This window comes from Centropristis striata, chromosome 9 (assembly GCF_030273125.1).
Source record: "Centropristis striata isolate RG_2023a ecotype Rhode Island chromosome 9, C.striata_1.0, whole genome shotgun sequence".
Lineage (NCBI taxonomy): Eukaryota > Metazoa > Chordata > Actinopteri > Perciformes > Serranidae > Centropristis > Centropristis striata.
The window spans coordinates 36,457,187-36,483,940 of record NC_081525.1 but is presented as its reverse complement, the minus strand read 5'-3'; the positions used below and the strand labels follow the sequence as shown (position 1 = coordinate 36,483,940).

Below are 26,754 nucleotides of genomic sequence, written 5' to 3'. Positions count from 1 at the left end.
ATGGTCCTGCTGAGCTGTGCGAGTCTGGCCATGTACAAGCCTGGTGTGGAGAAAACCTTTATGCAAGAGGTCAGTGTGGTCGCTGCACTCTTGTAATGCAGCATTGGCTGTTCAAGGGACTATTACTGTGTCATTAACACCTAATTTAAATACTGTGCTACATGTCTCCTTTTAAAAATTGCCAATTTATACCTTTGATCGTAGTCAAAACTGGAAAAACAAAACAAAAGTCAGATTTTCCAGTAGTTCTTGAATGAATCAGGAGAAGTAGTCCAAAGCTTGAAATAATTATTTTTAACAAAATCAATTATTTCTACATCTCATTCAAAATTGTTTTTTGATCTGTTTGCACTAACCATATCCTGAAAAAAAATGATTACTATTATTTGTCTTATTGACTTATTTTTCATTTATTTATTTTAATATATATATATATATATATATATATATATATATATATATATATAATATTATATATATATAATATATTATTATTATAATATAATATATATATATTTTATATATATATATATATATACATATATATATATATATTATATATATATATATATATATATATATATATATATATATACATATATATATATATACTATAAAAAGTAAAAATTCTGTGTTCCTCAACACAACTGGGAAGGACTTGGCTGAGACCAACAGTCGCTTGTCAACAATTCAGTGAAACTTTTAGTAAAATAAATAGTTAAACAAATTCAACTGATTGGGTTCAGGGGGTTAAACAGTTTGACCAGCTGAATCATAACATTCAGGGTACTGATAACTTATTTTATATACAACACATCCAAAATGTCCATCTGTATAATAATACGTTTGCCACTGACGTTAGCATTAGCGTTGTTGTTTCTACTCAGTGTATAACTTTATATTTTCTTTTTGTTGTGTGCCAGATAGCGGATGCGGGTGTGTTTGTGTTCTTCATGGTGGAGATGCTGATGAAGATGGTGGCCCTGGGAGTCTTTGGATATGAAGGGAGTTATCTTCGCAGCATCTGGCACAAGTTGGACTTCTTCATCAACTGTGGAGAGTTAGTATCCCACAGTGTCTTTTGCTCCTTTATCTGCTGAGAAACAACAGGAGTACTTTAGGAAAATGTCTTTTTTCCTCTTGAAGAGTCATGACTTTCATGACTTGTTTATAAACAGCCTGTTTTCATGTTCAGTATTAGAATGTGTGTGCTTTTTAGATTTTTTTTTTTAAACATGTTTTTATTTGAAGAAATGAGTATTGATCACAGATATTCAACATACATCATTTTTATTATTTTCTTCCCCCCCACCCATCCCCATCGTGCTGTCAATACGGAAAATAGATAAAAAATAAATAAATAATGAAAATAAACTTGTGAGTGAGAAGTACACCTCAAATGTTATACGAAAAAAAAGAAAAAGAAAAAAAAAGTTACAGGCATGAAAATATATACAAGGTTAAAATAATATTGTAATACAAAATAAATCTAATATCTATCTAAATAAAGATAAACTAAAATGAAAATATATATATATATATATATATATATATATATATACGTACATACACACATACACACATATATATACACACACACATATATATATATATATATATATATATATACACATAGCTTTTTTTTTTTTAAATGAAAGAACAAAATATAAAACTCTCCTCCCCCATTTCTGTCTCCTCAGGGTGTTGGACTATTTAATGGAGTTGGTCGGCATGCACCTGCAATTCTGTCAAGTGCTCGGGCCTATGCGACTGATCAGCAGGGTCCCAAGTAAGTGGACATTTCAACATTTAGCAGTATATTGCATTATTTTTCCAAACATACCTACAGTAACTGCCATAGTCATGTTTATATTGTGGATAATTATATTAGAATACGATTTCAAGCTTTCACGAAAATCAGAATATCACTGTGGTAAACCTCCTGAAGCTGTCTGCTTCTCTCTACAGTTGACAAATACCAGTATCAAAGCATGGGCGACGCCTTAAATCCAAATACAATAACATGTCCACTATCTGACATTGCCAGAAACAATCTGGATACTTGGAAAAAAAAGCTGAATACAATGAAAAAAGATTCTTAAGACAACAACTTCCATGATCTCACACTACTTCACAACATCACAACTCTGTCTTTTGTCATTGTTTGATTGAGAAAGCAATAAAAATTAAATTATATAAATAAACTTAAATTTAAAATAGATAGATATAGATAGATAGATAGACAGATTACTTTATTCATCCCCGAAGGGAAATTCAGTTGTCACAGCAGTCCGGTATTCAAGTACGATAAAATACAACAGAATAAAATACTAAAGTAGCATAAATAGAAACAACAATAGAAAAAAACACAGAATAGAACAAGGACACTTAAGAAGTTAAAAAAACTAGACTAGACGGTATATAATTGTAATAATAGTACATTATATAATATATAATATAATATGTTATAATAAATAGTAACAATATAAAATTAAAATTAAAATAAATAAAATAATTATAAATAAAATAATATGATACATTATATATAATATGATATATAATATATAAATATATAATAATAGTAATAGTAATAATAAATAAGGCCGGTATAATAATAATAATAATAGTAGTATATTACAGAATATAGTAATAATAATAATAGTAATGTCAGCAACAGTATATATAATAATAATAATAATAATAATAATAATAATAATAATAATAATAAATAAAATGTGCACATTACTGTATTATATCTTCTGAGAAGCATTTCTTGTGGTGATCTGTTCAGGTATAAGAGGCGTGATGACGGTCCTCATAGACACCATGCCGATGCTCGCAAACGTGCTCGTCCTCTACATTTTCGTCATCCACGTGTTCGGCGTGGTGGGGATCCAGCTGTGGGCGGGGCAGCTGCGCAACCGCTGCTTCCTGGGGGAGGACATTCCTGGGTAAGGACATTGCTTGGTCTGCTTTTTCCTTGTATTTGCATATTTATTCCACCTTTGCCAGTGATCAAATAATCTGCCAGTTATTTTCTGGGTTGTTGAATACAGGTCTCAAAATTGTCAAAGAGAATTACACAAATTGTCAAAAAGGAGTAAAAAATAAATAAATAAATCCTAATTTCCAAAGGTGAGTTGCTTGTTTTTGGCCAAAAATAAATAAATGAATAAATAAATAAATAAATAAATAAATGAATGCATGAATGAATGAATGAATGAATGAATGAATGAATGAATGAATGAATGAATAAAAATAAATAAATAAATAAAATGATTTCTAGCACACACAAATTCATTTTTTTGATGAATTACATTAAAATCAATATCATGATATAGAGAAGAAAGATTTTCTGCCTTTAATGTGTAAAAGAATGCTGAACACAAACAGTAAGTAACTCAGTTTTTGAAGATAGCACCATCAAATATTTAGTTATACTACATCCTGTTTTTAGGAAATTAGGTTTTCGTATGTCTTCATATTTCAGTATATATTCTACACTATATACAGGACCTGTCGGCTGCAAAAAAGGTGTTTAGTCTAAAAACAAGATAAAAACACTAAAGCTGAGGGAAATGATCCAGCTGCATGGACAGAAAATTTTACTTGACAAGATTTCTTAAATTAAGATTGTTAAATCGAGAAATAAGCATGTTGAATGCTTAAAATGAGAAATTAACTCTTAAAACAAGATCAATTAAAGCTGCAAGCAGTGATGAACTGGCCCGAGCAGAGTGCACTGCAAAATACTTGTTTCTTACCAAGATTTAAAAAAACAACAACTTTAGATTTAGAAGTGTTAGATAATTAACCTTGTTTTAAGAGTTAATTTCTTATATTAAGCGTAAAACATGCTTATTTCTAGATGTAACAAACTTAATTTAAGAAATCCTGTTAAGTGAAGTTATCTGTCCATGCAGCTGGATCATTTCCCTCAGCTTTAGTGTTTTTATCTTGTTTTTTGCAGTGTGTATATTGCTTCTTTTTCTCAGCACAGTGCAAAAAGATGCTGTTATGTGAAATCTAAAAGCTATGTCACGAGATTATATATACATGCCTAAATATACATTACCGGTCAAAAGTTTTAGAACACCCCAATTTTTCCATTTTTTTATTGAAATTCAAGCAGTTCAAGTCAAATGAACAGCTTGAAAGGGTACGAAGGTAAGTGGTGAACTGCCAGAGGTAAATAAAAAAAGGTAAGGTTAACAAAAACTTTTGTGTCTTTTTTTGGTCATTTTGTGCCTTTTTTAAGTCATTTTGTGTCTTTTTTTGTAATTTTGTGTCTTTTTTTGGTCATTTTCTGTCTTTTTTTAGTCCTTTAGTACAACATAAAATGTGATTTTTAATCTTTTTTTTTACTTTCAAAACACTATCATGCTCAATAAAGAATTTTAAATGTTGCAAATGTGCATTCATTTCAGAGTACACTGAGACATTAAACTGCATCATTTTTCAATTAAATTCTAGAAAAGTTGGTGTGTTCTAAAACTTTTGACCAGTAGTGTATGTGTAGAGGGAGATTATCATATACAGGTAATTATTTATAGTGTGTATAAACTGTCATTCTTTTTTCTATCTAGAATGTACAACGTGTCCTTAAGTCCATTCTTCACGACCAAGCACGGTGAAGAATTCCCATTTGTCTGTTCGCCTGACGGCAAGGCCGGGATGCAGCACTGCCGTGATGTGCCCCCTTACAGTGAGAACGGGCAGACCTGTTCGTTGACTGCTCCCCACCATGCTGCAGCTGACTTACTCCCTCCTGTGGCCAACGCCTGTGTGAACTGGAACTTGTACTACAACGTGTGCCGCGCCGGGGAACTCAACCCTCACAGGGGAGCCATCAACTTTGACAACATCGCCTACGCCTGGATAACCACATTCCAGGTGAGAAGGGATTTCATTGATTTTGCAGAATTGCAATTTTCGATCTATCTATCGCAGTAATGTTTTATTTTCATCGCTCCCTGTCTCTGTTTGTCTGCCTCCAGGTTGTCACACTGGAAGGATGGGCTTCGATCATGTTTAATGTGATGGATGCTTATTCCTTCTGGAGTTTTCTATTTTTCATACTCGTCACGATTGTGAGTAGACACTTGCCTTTGTTTTAGTTAACATCTGTAGTATTTGACCGTGTTCCTGCACTGAAAAAAGAAAATAGTTGAACCAACTTAATTGAATTGTTTCATTTGGTAACACCTAAAAGAATTAAGTTCTTTCAAATTAATTTAAAATCAATTGTGTTAATCTAACTTATTAAATTAATTTGAAAGAACTTAATTCTTTTAGGTTTTACCAAATGAAACAATTCAATTAAGTTGGTTCTTTTTTCAGTGTGTCTAGAATTTAAAACCTTATATATTGGTTTTCTTCCATACTTGGTCTGAACATCTACTCTTTACCTCAAAAACTAGATGGGCTCCTTCATCATGATGAATGTGTGCGCAGTCGTCATCGCCACCCAGTTCTCAGAGCACATGAAGCCGGAGACAGAAGAGCAGAGTGCTGCCGCTGCACTCATCACACGGCTCGGTCGCAAGTTTATTAACTGGCTGCGGAGACGCTACCGAGATTACAAGAGGTCAGTCACTGTGAAGGCTCTGTGTACAGCCTGGAAGTCTTTTCAAGTAGCATGCAAGCAGAATTTAGTTCTGAGTTTTGGTCTGGCCCCTGCAACCTTCGTGGTATTGGTCATGTGGCCCCTTGGGGAAATTAATTGCCCATCCCTGCTTTAGATTAATCTTGGATATAACTTGAATTTGTAGTTGCTCAGAGTGTGGCCTTTGGACCAATGGTGGCCCATACGTGACATGAAATAATGCATTCATTATATACAAAACACAGTCCTTTTTTAATACTCTCACTCTCAATTGCTTACAACTCGTGGCATCTCACAATTATTGCCGGATTAACGTTTTGTCACCACACACCAAAATGTACTGTTATTCATGTCCTTTTTTTTTTTTTTTTTTACCAACAGACGTAACAGCGTGAACCCTTATGACAGTGACGGCGGCAGGATAGATGCTTCACTGGTAAGACTAGTCAGCCACTGTCTGCAGCTGTGCAGCAGCAGCAGCAGACATGCTGCCTCACTAACGACGGCTCACTTACTCTCATCTCATCTTTCAGATCTGTACACCATACCTGAGAAGAGTTAAGAAGATTGTCAAGAGTAAACTCTTTGACCAACTGATCATGGTTGCTGTTTTCCTCAGTATTCTCCCCATGGTCATAGAGCATCATAAGCAGGTGAGTAGAAGGGCTGTCCCTGACTGAGAACCTATATAGCTGAATTTGGTCTCACCTTTAGTGGACTGATTGTTGAATCATGAATCATGATGTCTTTTTTGTTTTTTTGCTTGTTGATCCCCCTCTGAGAGATTAAAAAAAATCACCTATTGGATTGTTTATTTGGGGTTACCTTGAGTGAGGAGCAAAGTGTTTTGTCTGCTTACTGTTTGTTGGCTTTTGTGTATTTCAGATGTGTGAGGTGAATGATAGAAAAAAATAAACAGCTGTTTTTCTAACTTTAGGAAAGTACACGTTAAAGTAATATATTAACAAATTTATTTTTATTTTCCTTCCTTAACTTTTCTTTCTCCTCTCTCTCCCTGTATTTCCTTTCCATCCTCTCTTCCTGCAGCCTAAGAAGATGACATCCATGTTGCAGATCAGTAACATCATCTTCACCTTTATATTTGTTGTGGAGATGATCTTAAAGCTGCTGGCTCTCAGTTGGAGATACTTTAGGGACCGAAACAACTTATTTGACTTTGTCATCGTTATCATCAGGTAATGTGTCCATTGACCTCCTGCTTGGTCCTGAAATATGTGCCATCATTGAAATTCACTTTATATCCATATTCCATTGTTTGGAGTTCAACTCTCATTGTCCCAATCCTAGCTCAAAGACTCGATGTTAGGGCTGATCAATGCATTTCTAACAGAGTGCAAGAATCTGTTGTATTTTGTTGTCATCTATAGTGCATGGTGTTTTACCACATGCTGGGTCCTGTCCCTGCACAGAGGCGGGACAGAAAGCAGTGCAGTCAATCACTGCAAGTGCAACTAATGTCCCGCAAGTAAAAAAAGAGTAGACTAATTCAATTAGCTGAAAGGACAAAAAAACAAAACAGAATACAGTTCATTTAGCTAACCCAGGCAAAGGCTGCACAACAATGTTACAATGTGCATGCATTTTGCTCTGGTTTGGGAATTATATTTCTTTAAAGAATCGTCAAATTACACGATTTATTACTACCCTACTTCTAGCGTTGATTGTGCTGTTTCCACAGACGTGTGGGTCTCTAAATTGAGGTGAAAAACGAGGCCTCAAAATGTGAAGGGAACAAAAAACGCCCCTGAAGGTGCTTGCTGGTTTGATAGACTATGCAATGCAAAGCTATTTTCAATTGTCCTGCATATGCACAAGACTGATTTTAATAATTTTAATGTACTTGAAGTGTGCACTGTACAGCTATATTATCTAGAAAAAAAATAAAAGTATTGCATCAGGATGCTTTATCAGCAGTTACTCAGTATTGAATTATTCAGATCGAAGGCAAAACGTCATAGAACATTTTTGTTCTACATATAATACAAACATGTTGCAGTTGTCAGACAGAAGTTGCTTAAAGCATATTAAAATGTGATTGGTTTTTTTTTATAATTCAAAGTTTTTATTATCCTTTCATTTTTACACCGTACAAACGAACATCAAACAAACCAGACAGGATGGAGGTCATAAAAAAAATAAAAAATACAATAATAATAGTAAATAAATAACATACAAAATCTGAAAATAAATTAACTAAAAATAAGACAGGCAAGTGAGCAGGCAAGGCAGGCAAATCAACAAATCTGCCTACCAAAACTATCCCATTTTTGTTTTATCATATCATTTTCACAATTTAATCTCCCCAACATCTTCTCACATGCCACAGTCTCCATCATCTGTGTTTTCCACAGACTCAGTGTGGGAGCTTGGGGTTCCTTCCAACACCTCAGAATAGTCTGTGCGCATGTTATTAGGCCAGTTTTTAATACTCTAAAATTGTATTTGTTCAACAGGGGTACCATAGTTCTGTCTCCAAGGAGACATAGTCTTGGTGACCTGGGAAGTTCACAATTTAATGATTTTCCCATATAATCTATAACTTTTCCCCACAAGGGGAGGATCTTAGAACATTCCCATAATGCATGGATAAATGTGCCACTTTCTGCCCCACACTTCCAACATAGATCTAAAATGTGATTGTTTGTGGTTTTCAGTTTGTGGGAGATAATAGCTAAGTCCGATGGCAGGTTGTCTGTCCTGCGTGCATTTCGCTTGCTGCGGTTTGTGAGACTGCTTCACTTCCTCCCTTACCTGAAGAGACAACTGCTGGTGCTGAAGAGGGCCATCGAAGAGGCTGCCACTCTCTGCATGCTCCTGTTCTTCATCACTTTCATGTTCAGGCACGTATGAGACACACAGAGCCTTCCTCTGCATGCATCTGCTTGTAGACCTGTTAAAGTCACAGGAGATGCTGGTCACCTACAAGATGCATGCATTTCAATGATTATGACAGAATTTTCTTGTTTCTCTGCAGTATAATGGGCATGCACCTTTTCGGTGGACATTTGACATTCACGACACCTCACGGAGACATTATCGTTGACCGAAAAAACTTTGACACTCTGCTCTGGTCGATGGTCACTGTGTTCCAGGTTAGTCTTTGGCTTCCTGATTTGTGCCATCATCGTGCAATTTCTGCCTCAATCCCTGTCTGCGATTCACTTTTTTTTTTTTTTTTTTTACAACTTTATTTATGATTTTTTCATATTGAAAACATTGACATCATTGGTTAAGCATTTCTTACAAAAGTTGTGAACCAGTTCAGCAGTATCAGACGACGGGCATGTAACGATGCAAAGGCAATGTCCTTTATGTGGAAGCGAGACAGCTTTAGCTCATCCCTAACTACACCGAAGATAGCTATCAAAGGGTCGGGCTGCAGTTTTTTGCCAGGTATGGCTGAGAGTGATTGGAAGATTGAAGACCAGAAACCATACAGAGAAGGACATGTCCAAAACATGTGTCCCAAAGAAACAGGGGAGTATTGACATCTAGGACAGTTCGGTGCAACATTAGAGTAAAATTCTGTCATTAGAGTAATGCAACCTGTGGACAACCTTAAATTGGATCAAGCCATGTCTAATACAAGATACAAGATGTGTGTATACGCTGTATGGTATTTTTCCAAGTATCTTCTGGTATTATTTCTCCAACTTCTCCTTCCCATGCTGCCTTGATTTGGTCCCACGTATGAGGACAGCTATCCAGAATTAATGCATATATTTTTTGAGCTTCACTTTTTAATCAAACCTGTCAATCCAGGTTCTGACTCAGGAGGACTGGAATCTGGTGCTGTACAATGCCATGGCTGCCACCTCCCCATGGGCCTCTCTTTACTTTGTTTCGGTCATTGTGGTGGGAAAGCACATTCTTCTCAACATCCTTGTGGGCATAGTGGTTCAGAGCTTCCAGGATCGGGTAAGCACCCCCGTCTTTTTTTCGTTTTCTCACAAAGTGAGATGTTTTACCCACCAAAAAATAGTTTTTATTCAAACACTTACATGCATACTTAAGCCAAACTCTCCTGTTCCTGTTGTTTCAGGCCCCCACAAATACAGATCAAGACTCCTCTCTGTCTTCCTCTGGGTCTGCCAGCTCCACTCCGGCCAGCTCGACCCCTGAGAACTCTTCACAGGCAGATGACAATGAGGAAAATGTAAGTGTTTCAACTTGCATTGCTCAAACTGTCCCAACCACTTGTTAAATCTCTATTTCATGTTGTTCCAGAGCTCTCCCAGAAGATCCGCTGCAGTAAACTCAGCCCCTGAGGAAGACTCTGCACCTTCAGCAACCAATGTGGAAAATGTAAGTTCCTAAGAGTGATATTTTAGCAAGTCTGGTTTGGGACTCAACAGAGAGTTAATCCTGGGTGAGAGAATTTTAAAAGGTGTTGAAGAAAGTGACGTGATCAAAGCCACGTTGGTTTCTTTGCCTCTAATCTGAACAACATTTTGCTTCTGTACTGCATCTCTGTAGTGTTGTGGTGGTTCTTTTAAAAAGAGACACTACAGGTAAACAGGATGTAGATTTAAATAACTTTTATTAGAATAGAATAGAATAGAACTTTATTGTCATTGTACAAGACAACGAAATTTTGTTTGGAGCAGTCCTCCAGTTGCACAGTACAAAATATTGATATTTATATCAATATAGAAAAATACTTAAAACAAAACACAAAACACAACAAAACACAACATTATCAACATTATCAACGCTGTATAAATAAAATGTATATCTAAGTAACAATGTTTTGTGTTATTTGAATAGAATCAATGTAATATTTTATTTCATAAATATTTTTTGTATTACAAGTTTTCTGAAATTCTTTGTTTAACGATTAAAATGATGCATTATCTAATGGTGAATCGGTAAATTTAAGAGAAATTTACAGATGCAAGTAAAAAATAAATGTGTATTTAGGAGGTTTTATTTCTTCTACTCATGCAGGCAGACTAGCTCAAAAGCGTTAGATAGTTGACCAGTGCTGGGATAATCTTCTTTTTTTTTTTATCATGTTTTTAATAAAGAGTGACGGCTGATGTGTTACTATTCACACCCGCAGAAATCTTTGAACGTGGTCCAGAAAGTTCTCCGCTGGTGCAAAGAGCATGAAGACTGGTCCTTCTACATGTTGTCTCCCAGGAACAAGTAAGTCTCATAGATACAAACACAGACAAATTCACTATTAAGTTCTGAAATTAAATTGTTTCATTGTTTCCTACAAGTCGCTAGGAGGTTGTTCAATGATTTGTTCGTAGCATTTCAATGAACACCATCAGACCTGAACGCTAGCAATAACGAGTAGAATCAATCTTTTAATTTTCTGCCATTTTATTATTTATATCATCATCTTTGTGATATAATAAGAAATATGGTGTGGCTGTGAAACAGGTAAAAAAATGTCATGATATGTGGTGGTAAAAAGTCCTGTATTTAACTCCATGTAATATGACGTCCAAACAAATCACATCTGATTGAAAACATTTATCTCTGCTTTTCCCTGAGTTCAAAGTAGCCAAAGACAAGAACTGGAAAGGAAGACATTTGTATATAAAAATGTCCAAAAATGTTTCTTGCATAATTATGTATGCCAAAAGATCAATGAACAATGAATACTCCCTCCGGGACATTAACGACACCATGGTTCTGATTACTGATGGCTTTATTGCTTCGTTGTCATCACAATCCACCGTCGAACTACAGTATGACAGTATTAAACATAAATACATTCACATACACAATACGTAAGTAAATACAAATATATTAAGGAAATAAAAAGTAATACACATACCTCGCTGGCCGCACATAACCAAGAGGGAAATGAGTACTTAAAAATATCCGGTTCAAAATATAAAAAATAAAAACATTTGCTTCTCGACACAGGGAAAACTTCTTTTCATCACATCAGGGAAAAATGTGTCGCCTCCTGTGAATTACCTGTTGCACATTAAAGTGTCCGAGTGCAACGCAAACTGAACTTTAGTTCCTGCTTCTAACATTCACAACTCAGTATTCATAAATAATAGATTAAATGAATATATAAACCAAACATATCAAATAATGATATAAATAATAGTTATGGCAGTTAAATACAGGGACACTTGATTTTTCTGCGTCTTTCATTTTTTTGTTTAACTGTCTCTCGCTATTTTAATATTAAAGTGTGATTGTGTTTGTTCAGGTTCCGCATCTTTTGCCAACGTTTGATCTCTCACAAGATGTTCGACCACATGGTTCTGCTCTTCATCGTCCTGAGCTGCATCACCATCGCTATGGAGAGGCCTGGAATAGACCCGAGGAGCACGGTGAGACACCGACAGTCACTGTTAACCCTGGAGAGGGTTAACTATTTATGAAGCAAATAATGAGTGTGATTATATGTAATACAACATACAGGCAGGTTAGAAATGAATCACTCTACCCTTTAGGAGCGATGGATCCTGAATGTGTCCCGTTACGTATTCTCTGCTGTCTTCCTGGTCGAGATGCTTTTTAAGGTAAATATCAGTTTTGTTTTTGAACCATAAGGGTTTCTGGGCTCTGTAAAATGGCTTTATAATGAACTTAAATGTGGTATTTCTTCTAATAAATTCTAAATGATGATTTATGAGCTGTTGAATGAACATTCCAGTTCCTGCATACATTTAAGTTTGGACTGTTTACTATTGACTATTTTCCTTATTGATTAATCTTCTGTTTTTTTTTATTAACATATTAATCGTTTGGCCTGTAGAAAGTCAGAAAATAGTGATAGTTTCTTAAAGGTATTGTCTTTAAATGTCTTGTTTTGTTAATCCCTAAACAGTAAAATGTGATATAAACCAGAAATAAGCATACAATTAATATTTGGGAATAAGACAACAACAACAGCAAAAAAAAACCCCCAGCATTTTCTGCCATTTTTGCATGAAAATGTACTTTAAATTTTTATTTATAAAAGGACCATGTACAATATTAAACATACATTTTGCCATTTGATGCATTTTACCAATGTTAGCTGGAGGCTGATTTTCATCTGTTGTTCTCTGACTTGATCAAATAATCATTTGAAATGCTTGGCGATATTTTTTCTGTCGATTGCTTGCTCTATTGTACAGCAAATAATAATTTTGTGTCAGTTGTTTTCATCCTTAAATCAGTTTTGTAGCTCATACTTTCGGGAGTATTTTGTATAACATTGTATTTGTGATGAGTTTTGAATTGACGTGTTGTTGCTGTAACACCAGGTTCTGGCTCTCGGCTTGCTGTTTGGGAAGGACAGCTACTGCAGCTCCTCCTGGAACGTCGTGGACGGTTTGTTGGTGATCCTGTCTTTAGTCCACATCTTTGTGTCTCTGGCCAGTTCGGGCAAAAACAACATGCTGGGCATCCTCAAAGTGTTGCGCCTGCTACGCACACTTCGCCCTCTGAGGTAAATCATTTATCTGTGTGTGTCTGTTTTCTGTTTGTGTTGGTTGATAACTGTACATTATGTACATGCACTGTTTTTGTCTGAGTGCCTTCTTTCTGATTTCAGTCAGGGTGTGTCTGTGTGTACATGTGTTTCTTTATGTTTGTGTGTTCCAGGGTGATCAAACGAGCCCCAAAACTGAAGCTCGCTGTGGAAGCTCTGATCGCCTCGGTTAAGCCCATCGGGAACATCGTACTTATTTCCTGTGTCTTCTTCATTTTCTACGGCATTCTTGGGGTGCAGGTAATGTGGGAATGCACACACACACACACACACACACACACACACACACGCACACATTCTTGTACTTCTATCTTTGTGAGGGCCCTCATTGTAATAGTAAATTCCCTTGCAAGGTTAAAAGTTTTAATTTTGTTGTGAATTTTTGTTTTCAAATTCAGTTAGTTTTTAGAGTGGGTTTGCTAGCTTTAGTTTAGTATTTATTTTTTTGAAATGATTAGTTTTAGTTTTTTTGTAATGGGGTATTTGTTGGGTGGGAGATTAAAAAAGGTCAGTAAATTTTGCCTTTATTTCCTTTGTCTTATGGATCTTCAAAAAGTTGACAAAGATGAAAACGAAGGACATTTTAACTATAATTTTAGTTAGTTTTAGTTAGTTTTGTAACCACACAATACAGTTTCAGTTAATTTTAAACTCTCATTTTTGAGAAGACCGGCCAAAATGTCCTCACTCTGTTGGTTAAAAACGTCTTCCGGTCCTCACTATGTAGGAAGTACAAGAACACACACACACACACACACACACACACACACACGGTTTGTGTCCACCAAAGTATTTTGTTTCCTGAGGCCAGTGTGTTTCTATTATGCTACAAACAACGGCAGAGTGAAGAGGTGTTGAGCATCTATCCTGTGATGAGTGCTGCATGTTTAGCCTTTGAAAATGCAATCCTTACTGTCACTGGTCCCAAGTCATCCAATCGTAGTGGAGGAGGGGCTGGACAGATACCACAAACAACAAAGAATGGGAAACGGCAACAACAGCAGGAAAGAATGGATGCGAGATTAATGCTGCTGGTCCCTGAGCTTTTCAGGTCTATGTGGGGTCTCATGAACCCACATAGTCTCACATTAAGTCTTACCTTAATCCAGAGCATGGGCCAGTAGCAAATAGTCGAAGTTTTGTTTCTGCCGATATTCTTCTTATATACACTACCGGTCAAAAGTTTTAGAACACCCCAATTTTTCCAGTTTTGTATTGAAATTCAAGCAGTTCAAGTCAAATGAACAGCTTGAAAGGGTACAAAGGTAAGCGGTGAACTGCCAGAGGTAAATAAAAAAGGTAAGGTTAACCAAAACTGAAAAATAATGTACATTTCAGAATTATACAAGAAGGCCTTTTTCAGGGAACAAGAAATGGGTTAACAACTTAACTCTATGGAGTCTCGGGCTATTTTGTCAATTTTTGAATTCTTTTCATGTCTATGTGTCTTTTGGTGTCTTTTTTTGGTCATTTTGTGTCTTTTTTTAGTCATTTTGTGTCTTTTTTTAGTCCTTTAGTCCAACATAAAATGTGATTTTTAATCTTTTTTTAACTTTCAAAACACTATCATGCTCAATAAAGAATTTTAAATGTTGCAAATGTGCATTAATTTCAGAGTACACTGAGACATTAAACTGCATCATTTTCAATTAAATTCTGGAAAAGTTGGTGTGTTCTAAAACTTTTGACCGGTAGTGTACATATCAGCAACCAGATGCCACCAAAGCATCTCAGCTGAAAAAATGCTGTACCTACAAAGCACTCTCAAGCGCTCCCAGCTTGGATAAAGTAAAACTAGTTCAAAGAAAACAAGTACAAGTACAATCCAGCTATGACAGTGAACATGACCCGTGGCCATCAAGCGTAGTAAACAGCTCTTTGGGTGACGTATTCCTCTTTATTTTCTTTGGCGCTGATGGCGACAGCTTTGATTGAGATGATGTGATGAGGACAAATGGTGAGACTCTGTCTTTGTCTCACATAAATAACACAGCTGTTCAAAGGGAAGTTCTACTACTGTGTGGGTCCGGACACGAGGAACATCACCAACAGGATGGAGTGCCTGTCGGCCAACTATCGCTGGGTACGGAAGACGTACAACTTTGACAGCCTGCCTCAGGTACACACTAACACACTGAGAGCACAAAGTTCCATATTGAGCCGATTGTAATAAATGTGTATACGTAATATTATGATCTGGAAAATTGCTGCGTTGACTTAACAGCTGTTTCTGTGTTTTTCATTCAGGCTCTGATGTCCCTGTTCGTGATGTACTCTCAGGACGGCTGGGTGAACCTCATGTATGACGGGCTGGATGCTGTGGGAGTGGACAAACAGGTGTGTTTGCTGACAGTATGCCACTCAACACAAGGACTAACAGACTCAAACACAGCTTTTATCCAACTGCAATAACCACCCTCAATACTGGAAAAAAACGATAATATTGCACTGCATTCACATTGATGGCTCAACACACTTGAGATATACACTACCGGTCAAAAGTTTTAGAACACCCCAATTTTTCCAGTTTTTTATTGAAATTCAAGCAGTTCAAGTCAAATGAACAGCTTGAAAGGGTACAAAGGTAAGTGGTGAACTGCCAGAGGTAAATAAAAAAGGTAAGGTTAACCAAAACTGGAAAATAATGTACATTTCAGAATTATACAAGTAGGCCTTTTTTCAGGGAACAAGAAATGGGTTAACAACTTAACTCTATGGAGTCTTGGGCTATTTTGTCCATTTTTGAATTCTTTTCATGTCTTTGGAAGTCATTTTGTGTCTTTTTTTGGTCATTTTGTGTCTTTTTTTTAGTCATTTTGTGTCTTTTTTTAGTCCTTTAGTCCAACATAAAATGTGATTTTGAATCTTTTTTTTACTTTCAAAACACTATCATGCTCAATAAAGAATTTTAAATGTTGCAAATGTGCATTCATTTCAGAGTACACTGAGACATTAAACTGCATCATTTTCAGTTAAATTCTGGAAAAGTTTTTCTAAAACTTTTGACGAGTAGTGTATGTTCTGTACTGTTGTTTGTCTTGACTGTGTGTTCATGCTGTTTGTTTGTTTTTTTCCTGTGTGACTATGCATTTATGTCTGGGTGTGTTTATGTGTTTGTCTAAACTAGGTATTTTGAATTGTACATATTTCTCTTTTTATATTCATATTTTTATAGACTCTTAAATGTTGCACTTACCGGAGAGCACTTTGAATTTCGTTGTACATGTGACAATGACAAATAAAGACCTATTCTATTCTATCTGTGTTCAAACACTGTTATCTACATGTGAAGGGAGGAGAGATATATTAACCGCACAGGTTGTTCAATGTTTTGTCCTGTACTTTTGTAATTTCTTATACACATGAAAATAAAACCCGTTGTCTGTTTTCTTCTCCTCCCAGCCTGTGAGGAACCACAACCAGTGGATGCTCATGTATTTCATCACCTTCATGATCATGAGCTTCTTTCTCCTCGACATGTTTATCGGCGTGATGGTGGAGACCTTCCATCAGTGTCAGCAGGAGCAAAAAAAAGGAGACGAGGAAGCATTGCAAGGCCAGTGCGTGGGTAAGGAGGACAGAGGGGCTGGTCCATGATCTAGTTTTCTGAGCAGAAACATCAGAGCGACAGTGACTGATCTGAGGTGGAAATAACGTTAATGAGAACCATACTATTTAGTATTTCAGAAAAAGATTCAGTATGTCTTATGGTGGTGAAATGTAATTTAGTACATTTACTCATATCAATTTGATTTAACTTCATTCTTCTACTCCACTACACTTTGAGGCAAAAAGAATAACTTTTTACTCCACTACACAGATTGAGTTACTACAGGTCAAGATTTAACATAAAAAACATGATGCAATTAAAGTGATTAGACATGTTTGTTTGATTAAACCTACAGTACAGGCCAAAAGTTTGGACACACACCTTCTCATTCAATGCGTTTCCTTTATTTTCATGACTATTTACATTGTAGATTCATCAAAACTATGAATGAACATATGGAATTATGTACCTAACAAAAAAGTGTGAAATAACTGAAAACATGTCTTGTACTTTAGATTCCTCAAAGTAACCACCCTTTGCTTGCTAGAATATAAGACATGTTATTTCACACTTTTTTGTTAAGTACATAATTCCACATGTGTTCATTAATAGTTTTGATGAATCTACAATGTAAATAGTCATGAAAATAAAGGAAACACACTGAATGAGAAGGTGTGTCCAAACTTTTGGCCTGTACTGTAGTTACGGTATATTTAGTAGATAAAATGAGCCCTATCTTGACAAAATTAAAACTCTTCAGTACAAATGATCAGATAATATATTTGGAATATATATAACAATGTGAGTGTGGCCATTCTGCATCAAGAGTACTTTCACCTTTGACACTTTAAATACATTTTGATGATGATTTTGTACTTTTAATTAAGTAAGTTTTGAATGCAGGACTTTTACTTGTAGTGAAGTCATTTCACAGTGGTATTAGTAGTTTTATTTAAGTAAGGGATCTGAATACTTCTTGGACATCTGAACAATACACACTATGTCAAATGCAGCATGCCGAAAACACCAGGATGTCCTACTGCATCAGGTCACATTCTGCAGCATGTAAGCCAGCGGGCTCTTTTGACCCACAATCCTCTGCACAGCATGTCTATAAAGTCCCAATTTGTATTCATACTGCATGCAACCAAAGGTTAAAAAAAGTATTATTATGGTAGTTTGGAACGCAGCCATCATCAGTTGTTGCTTTAAAATGATAGAAAAAGTGTGATCTAAATGATTTGAGTGTTTGTTACAAACGTGTCTCTCTGTTCTGTCTGTGTACATATGAATATGTGTGTGTGTGTGTGTGTGTGTGTGTAGACACGTGTGTGCCAGTGCCTGAACCGCGGCCGTATTACGCGGACTACTGCCCCCTGCGTCGCTCTATCCACACTCTGAGCACCAGCAACTTCCTGGACCTCTTCATGGCGGGCATCATTTTCATCAGTGTCTTGATGATGGCTTTCGAACATTATAATCAACCTCCGGTAAATGCACACACACACACACACACACTTTGTCCACAGCTCAGAACTGCCACAAAAACAACTTTGTATCGACTCTCTGAGGGGTTAGAAATAAACCTGTGTGTGTGTGTGTGTTCAGTATATAGACAAGCTGACCGAGTATTCATACTACGTGTTCACCGCCATCCTGATTGTCGAAGTCCTGCTGAAGCTCGTAGCATTTGGCGTACGGAGGTTCATGCAAATCAGGTAACAGACGAGAACGACGGACAATTGAATTTCCTCATTTGCTGTTGTGTGTGAGGTGTTGTCAGTATCTGAAGTGTTGCATGATGTTGATGTGTGTGTGTGTGTGTGTGTGTTTAGCTGGAATCTGCTGGATGTCGCCGTTGTCTTGATTTCCATCACCAGCGTCATTTTCAATAAGACGGACATGGAACACCGATTCCCCATAAATCCCAGCATCCTGAGAGTCCTGAGAGTACTCAGACTGGCACATGGTAAACAAACAAATCTTATTGGTATTAAAGTTATCTTTAGGATGTGTGTGTGTGTGTGTGTGTGTGTGTCTGTGTTCTTGTACTTCCTACATAGTGAGGACCGGAACACGTTTTTAACCAACAAAGTGAGGACATTTTTGCAAAGTGAGGACAGTTTTTTGAGATTTCAGACTTTGTTTTAGGGTTAAAGGTTACATTAGGTTTATGTTAGGGTTAGGGTTGGCCATTTAGTTTTGGTGGTGAAGGTTAGGTTAAGGGGCTAGGGAACAAGGTTATTATAGTTAAGGAAAACGAAACAAAATAACGAAAACTAGAATTGAAAAAACATTTTTTTTTTTTAAATAGATAACTAACTGAAACTGTATTATGTGGTTACAAAACTAACTAAAACTAACTAACATTATAGTAAAAATGTCCTTCGTTTTCGTCTTTGTCAACTTTTTTCATACATAATGAAGATGGATTACACAAAGGAAATAAAGGGAACATGTACTGTGACCTATTTTAATCTCCCACCCAACAATTTTTTAAAAAAAAATACTAAACTAAAACTAGCAAACTCACTCTGAAAACTCATTAAAACTAACTGAATTTGAAAACAAAAAACAACAACAAAAAATCCAAAACTATTATAACCTTGCAAGGGAATTCACTGTTCCAATGAGAGTCCTCACAAAGATAGAAGTACAAGAATGTGTGTGTGCGTGTGTGTGTGTGTGTACATGTACAGCTGTAAGTTATTCATGACGACTTGTGTTTCTCTCTTCAGTGCTGAAGGCCAAAAAGATACGAGTTCTGCTGAAAACCATCATTAAGACGCTGTCACAGGTAAACACTGTATATTGTTTTATGTGCATTGTTCATTATAAATAATTTTGTTTTGTGCAGGGATAAACATGCTCCTGCTGCATTTGTGCTCGAGCTGTTAATATTTGAATGTCTGAGTCCTTTACAGTGTGCAGAAAGTGAAACTGAAGTATCTCTGTTTGCAAATATTTGAAATTCTGCACAAAAGCCCCTTTTTATTATTACATTTTCATACTAATAAAATGTTTTTTTTTTTTTTTTTTTTTTTTTTTTTTTTTTACCTATTTATTTGAAATTTTCTTCCCTATAATCCATGCATATGTAGAAATATGTAGGCATGTATTCATTGGATAGCCCTGACTATTCAAGCGTATATACTGTATGTACATCATTACAATAATCTACTCTTATTATTTTTCTATTTACTTATTCATCTAATTGTTTATTCTAAGTTCACAATTATTAGTTACTCACTATAAAACATAGATATTTACGGAATACTACAAGTATGAAGAACATGATATGTAAACAAGTGTAAATGTCTATTAACTCTTTTGTTATCTTTAATTTTTTATTTTTAAGAACAACTTTACAGAAGTATGAATAGATCTCTGCTCATTAAGACCCCAATCAGATCATGAGGGGCAGTTTTTCAGCTTCATAAAGGTTCTTAGCCTGTTTGTAACTGTTGTTTTGGTATCTGTACCCTTTGATTTTAATGAATAACATAAAATATGGACAGGCGGACGGCTCTTGCTGTGGTTCTGATTGAGGGTGAGAGGCTGTGAAAAAAATGCTCAATGATGTCACTGCTTTAACAGGATTCACAGTATTTACATTGTAGCATTTTTTGTTGTGTGGAGGATATAACGTGGTGCATTTTCTATTCCAGGTCGGAAATATTTGTCTGCTGTTTGCGTTCTTCTTTTTCATCTACGCCGCTCTGGGAGTGGAACTCTTTGGCAAATTAGGTCAGTCACACATACACTAACATTTACAGCAGCTATGTGTTTTAGTCTTTTTGGTCATTTAATGTCTTTTTATGGTCATTTTGTGTCTTATTTTGGTCATTTTGTGTCTTATTTTGGTCACTTTGTGTCTTTTTTTGGTAATTTTATGTCTTTTTTTTGTCATTTTATGTCTTTTTTTTTTTTTTGACATTTTGTGTCTTTTTTTGGTCATTTTGTGTCTTTTTTGTGTCATTTTGTGCTTCATTATTTGTCCAAAATTTATTGTATCAACTGAGTTTGTATGATCTGAACTGTGCGCGTGAAATTCTGTTCAGTGAGCGGGGGTCGCGGACAACATGCATGTTAAATTGAGGGTCCCGACTCAAAAAGGTTGAGAACTACTGATTTACAGTATGTAAATTGGGTGGCCAAATTATTAGAAACACCTCTTAATATAATGCAATCCAGTTCAAAACTGCTGCAAACTACAACCTCTAGAATGAAGATGTAGTTAATTAATAACTGACAGTGCCAATCTTAACTGAACATTATTATTGTTATGGTAAAGGCATAATTTATGGATGGAGATGTTGTATTACATTGTATTGGTGTATATGTACATATAGGATAAATAAACTGTGTGGGCTTTAGTTTTAGTTAGCGGACTGAAAAACATACCTGCAGGGTTTTATTGGTGTGAACCAGAAATATCCACAGTGCACAACAATCAGCTGTGTGTGTGTCTGTGTTAATCAGAATGCAGCGAAGACTACCCGTGCCTGGGATTACACCGACACGCCAACTTCAAACACTTTGGGATGGCCCTGCTCACGCTCTACCAAGTGTGCACCGGAGACAACTGGAGCGTCATCATGAAAGTATGCGTACACTCACACTGCAAACACACACACACGCTACACCAGGGATTCCCAAAGTGTGGTGCGCGGACCCCCAGGGGTGCACGGGCTGCCGCTAGGATGAAAGATGTAATGGCGGTCTGATAATTACACAATTGAATTTTTTTACCCACACACAATAAAGACGTGTGAATAAAAATTGTGAAATCAAAAACTGTAATATTAATTAATTAATTAATTAATGAAAGCTATTCAAAATGCACTTCATCTTGAAATGAAGCGTAGAAGTTATCTTCTTCCATTTTTCCAACCCGCGTTATGATGATGGGGTTGTTTTAGCTCCACGCTCATTTAAACTTGCTGCAATTTTTGTTCAACGCAGCTCAAAATATTATATGTTTGTGCATAACTTTGTTGCATTATATTGAAACTGTGTTTCAGATGAATTCAAATGCAAGAGCGCATTATTGTGATGGTGATTATCTTATTATATGTGTGTTCTGGTCATTTGATTAAACATGCCGCCTTTAATATAGTTATAAAGAAGCTTATTGCATTTTGTTTTTTTTTTATAGAAGGGGGTGCAGGGCTAAAAAAGTTTGGGAACCGCTGCTCTTGACATATATATACCCTGAATTGGTGCCCAAAATCACTAAACAAAATGCTATATTTAAAAGGTGTGAGATGTGCAATTTTCTTGTGCAATATTTCTCCACTCTGGTGCATTATTTTCTCATACTAATGTGCAATATATGCATTTCAACCTATATCCCCCACATCATGTGTATATCATAGTTTTTATTATCAATATATTTTATTTTATTTATCAATTTATTGTAGATATTGTTCTATACTTTCATAACCTCCCCCTTGTCTATTTAATATTTATGCCTTTTATTTTACACTACCCTTGTTTATACTGATCCTTCTGTCTGCTAGCCACTTGCTTCTGAAATGTTTTTCTTTTTTCTTTTATTAGTGAAATATAACGTAACAAAATGACAGGACAACGGGATTGTAACAAACGCATCTTATGTTATCTTATTACTCACTGTTAGTGTGGCTCCATGTAGTTTTACTTGAAACGCACACTTCAATTATGGAGCGTGAGGATGTAGTTGACGCGTGTCTTAAGCCGAAAAAATCCCACAGTTTCTTTCTTATGGTTTATTGAAATCCTTTCGTTTGAGCATTACAAACAATAAACTGCAGCAATCCAAAAAATAATAATAATTATGAGCACGGTCAAAAACTAGTGTGCTCTCCTCGTCTCCATAATCCTAATTAAAACAAAGTAAGCAATTATGACGTTACACACATCTCAGCCAATAAGAAGAGTGCAATTCCTACGAACCAATAGGCATTCCTACAACCTCAATAAAGAACTATGAACTATGAACTACAAATCTGAATTATTTATCAGCTTCTCCACAATGTACAAAATGGCTCTAACAACTCACCAATCTAAAAAATGTGTTGAATTAAATTAATTCCCCATAAAACATTTGCAAAGAGGATTTTTTAAAAATGATTTCTTTCCGCTTTGCTCTTTCAAGTTTCTAATAACTAGAATTAACAGTTAAGATTTCTAAATAGTGTGAAACTTACTTCTGAGTCTTTCTCTGCGCTTCTTGAGGACACGTTGAGGGAGTGCCGCCCCGGCGACGACGGCTGTCTGAGCTACCTCTACTGGGTCTCGCCGATCTGCTTCTTCAGCTTCGTGGTCATGGCCCAGTTTGTGCTGGTGAACCTGGTGGTGGCAGCGATCATGCAGGCTCTGGAGGACAGCACCGAGGTACAGTAACTACAAATGCATAGTTCAAACTTCCAAATATTTCCTTAATTTATCAGGTTTTCTGAAAAGACCTTTTGAAAAATGTATTTTATGCACGTCAGCAGTGGTGGAAAAAGTATTCAGATCCTTTACTTAAGTAAAAGTACTAATACCACCCTGGTAAATTACTCCACTACAAGTAAAAGTTCTGCATCCATATCTTACTGAAGTAAAAGTAGAAAAGTATCACCATCAAGATCTACTTAAAGTATGAAAAGTAAAAGTACTCGGGTTATGCAGAATGGACCCACTATGATTGTTTTATATATTCTAAATGTATTATTACATTATCTGTATTGATGATTTAATGTATGCAGTGTTTTAATTTTGTAAAGATTGGGCTCATTTAATTACTTAAAATACTGTTAAAAGATTTAATTTAAAAAATGTCTAATCATTTTACATTGATCATATATATTATGTTAAATCTCGACCTGAAAAGTAACTAAAGTTGGCAGCTTTATCCTAGAGTAAAAAGTACAATATTTGCCTAAAAATGTAGTGGAGTAGAAGTAAAAAGTTGCATAAAATGGAATTACTTTACTTATTTACTTTACTTTACTTATTTAAGTAAAGTACAAATACCTCAAAATTGTACTTAAGTACAGTACTTGAGTAAATGTACTTAGTTACATTCCACCACTGCACGTCAGCTTGAAAAAGCTTAACAATGTATACTCAAACACATATATTCAACATATACAAAGAATACATGATACATTAATAATTAATTAATATTTCTTCAAAAAAGACTGACAAAATGTATTTTAAAAAAACTCTTTACTACCTCTTTGTAAATAAAATAGAATTAAAATAAAAATTTTATGTTCCAGGAAAACCAACAACCTGCTAACTTGTGTCTCCCCCTAGAAGAAGACGTGCCGGGCAGTGAGTGAGTCCCACCAAATCCAGGAGACAGGTCCAGATCCAGCCAGGCTGACCCAGAGGGACCGCTAGACCGCTCCCAGACACAGACAAAGCTGTTGTACCATTTTCCATTTCATTATTCTTGAAATCTGCACATATGTTTATAAAGTGAGATATACGGTTACAGATTTACCTTACAGTTTTAGATGTTATTTTGTTCAAAATTCAAAATTCCATCATTATAGTACTAGAGAGGCTGAAAATCTTCATCTCCCTCTGCATAAATCTTCCCGCAGTCAGTTTTTTTATTAAATATCGTGGAGATGGAATGCAAACATTAATTTACTAGACTCTTCTGTCTCATTGTTTGTGGACAAAAAGAGACTATGAAATGCTCTGCTGTCAAAAACCAATTAGTTCAAACTAAAAGTGTTCTTGTTTATATGTTCAAGCAGACTCTTTGCTATTTAATTTTAACCCCACATATACTTCCTACACTTAGATTGTTTTGCAATAGATATAAACATGTATTTCATTGTTTTGTATTTTTATTATTTTTGTATTGTTTTGATTTTTTTTGTTGGATTTTTCTTATTCTAATGTTTTTTGGGTGTGACTTTCATATAAGCCTTTGCAGGTTTCTGCTGCACCCACACTATGTGTTTTATATTGTTTATTTCACATATAAACAATATAAAACACATAGTGTTAGCAAATCACTAACATTTTATAGTGACATTTGTGTTGTTTATATTTGTACATTTGTTTTTACGACACATCTTTTTATGGCTATTGTTTTCATTTTAACTGAATGGATTTAAAAGATCTCATTGATTAAAGATGTAATTATTTTTTATGTTTTAGGCATGAAAGATGTGTAAATAAGATTGTAAATATTTGACTCAACCTTTTCTTAAGAGAATGATTTTCATCTGTAATGAATAAATGTGAAGTATAATTTTCATTTTTCTCTCATTGATTAAAGATGTAATTATTTTTTATGTTTTAGGCATGAAAGATGTGTAAATAAGATTGTAAATATTTGATTCAAACTTTTCTTAAGAGAATGATTTTCATCTGTAATGAATAAATGTGAGGTATAATTTTCATTTGTCTCCTTTTCTGTCCAATTTTGCAGTCCAATAAAAATAACATATTTAGAAGAAAGAAAAAGAAAGTTATTAACACCTAAATGATGTAGCTTTAGACTGTGGTCCAGATGGTAACTTAACAAATACACAGCATGACAAAACCTTGTTTACAGAGATCTGATTACATGCTGCATACTATCTGTGTAGCCTCCATTGTCAGGCAGGTTTGTTTTTCAATTAGTTTACAATAAATCATTGTTTTCTTCAGGATATAATGAAATATGTGCAGTAACATGACACAGTTCACACTGCAACCTTGTAATGGTACTGCAAAGGGAAAAAATTGGTGTTTTACTCTCCAAAATGTTTTCAGCTACAAACGCGTCCCTTGTTCATTCTGCGCATTGCATGGTGTAACATTTTAACAGCACTCACACACACCAAGTGTTGTTTTTAACCCACTGAACCCAAACTGATGTTTTCTTTGAAAGATATGAAACAAACCTGAGAATTTCAGGAATTTGAACCTCCCAACAGTCCTTGGACGGTTCATAGGTTATGAAAGGAACCAAAATCAAGCTTAACATTGGGATATTACTGTCAAAATCACTTTATTCTACAGGTCTCATTTAAAATGTTGCCAAAAATGAACCGTTAGTCCACTCTCAAATGTAATATGCAAACTTAACATCACAGCTAAAGTGTTAGCAGAACCCAAATACAGATTAAACAGGCTAACTTGTGTAGTTCATTGATTTATTAAGAAAAGTCTTACAGGCGAGAGTCCAAAGGCAGCTGGTGACTGGTAATAAATCTCCATAAGAAACACACGGTTTGTACTTTTTAGGACATTTCTTGAACGATTGTACATTTATTTTGTATGTTGTACACAGTATGTGATTAAAGTTCAATGCTCCTGAACCTGAACCTGAAACTAAATTTAAATTAATTTTTTTTTTTGTAATTTAACCCTTTGAACTGCTGTTTCAATTTTTTTTGTGTGTGTGCTGTTTTTACATTTTACTCACTGCACCTCAATGGAATCAACACAATCATGGCTAGAAGTGGAAACAACTCAAAAATGTATTTTGTGCAGCACAACAGTTAAAATGACATAAATCATGAAACAAGAAAAAAACGCAAGTTGAATTTGTCTGAACAATAACAATTCGACGATAATGCCCGTTTTTACAGTTTCTAAACCGTTGATTTTTGGCAATCTTTAAAAGAGAACGTGTCAGTTCCGCAGGTCCAGACTTACTGCAGATTTGATGCTGAACTGGCCAACTTCATCCACACGCAAGAAGCTTCAGCGCTTTCTGGGATTTGCAAAATTCTACAGGCAGTTCATCCAGAACTACAGGTCAGTGGCATCTTCCCTCACCTCCCTCACCTCCAAGAATGTGTCCTTTCGGGGGTCCCCTGCAGCTGAAGAAGGGTTTTGTGAGTTAAAGGCATGTTTCACCTCTGCTCCCATTCTCATCTTTCCAGATCCTTCCTGCCAATGTATTGTGGAGGTAGATGCTTCTCACATGGGTGTTGGAGCATTTCTTCCTCAGTAATTTGCTGAGGATCAGCAGGTCCACCCGTGTCCTTTCTTCTCATGGAAATTGTCCCCAGCAGAGAGTAATTATGATATTGGGAACCAGGAACTGTTGGCAGTGAAGCTCGCACTGGAGAAATGGAGACACTGGTTAGAGGGGGCAGAGCAGCCATTCGTTGTCTGGAAATCTGAACTCTCGTCAAGGAG

General features: G+C 35.7%; 1 protein-coding gene across 1 annotated transcript; it reads left to right on the top strand.

The window, feature by feature from the left end:
• On the top strand, positions 1-25,079 carry LOC131977197 (voltage-dependent T-type calcium channel subunit alpha-1H-like). The gene is made up of 31 exons (XM_059340396.1): positions 1-69; positions 924-1,060; positions 1,701-1,789; positions 2,792-2,951; positions 4,587-4,893; positions 4,998-5,090; positions 5,421-5,587; positions 5,987-6,041; positions 6,139-6,258; positions 6,653-6,801; positions 8,281-8,466; positions 8,601-8,718; positions 9,389-9,544; positions 9,669-9,782; positions 9,854-9,931; positions 10,689-10,774; positions 11,808-11,931; positions 12,055-12,123; positions 12,853-13,037; positions 13,193-13,319; positions 15,073-15,198; positions 15,327-15,416; positions 16,482-16,647; positions 17,953-18,119; positions 18,238-18,347; positions 18,465-18,598; positions 19,368-19,426; positions 20,298-20,376; positions 21,112-21,233; positions 22,849-23,007; positions 23,917-25,079. The coding sequence occupies exons 1-31, from the start codon at positions 1-3 to the stop codon at positions 24,001-24,003; spliced, it is 3,888 nt and encodes a 1,295-aa protein (XP_059196379.1). The 3' UTR covers positions 24,004-25,079.
• The last annotated feature ends 1,675 nt before the right edge of the window (positions 25,080-26,754 follow it).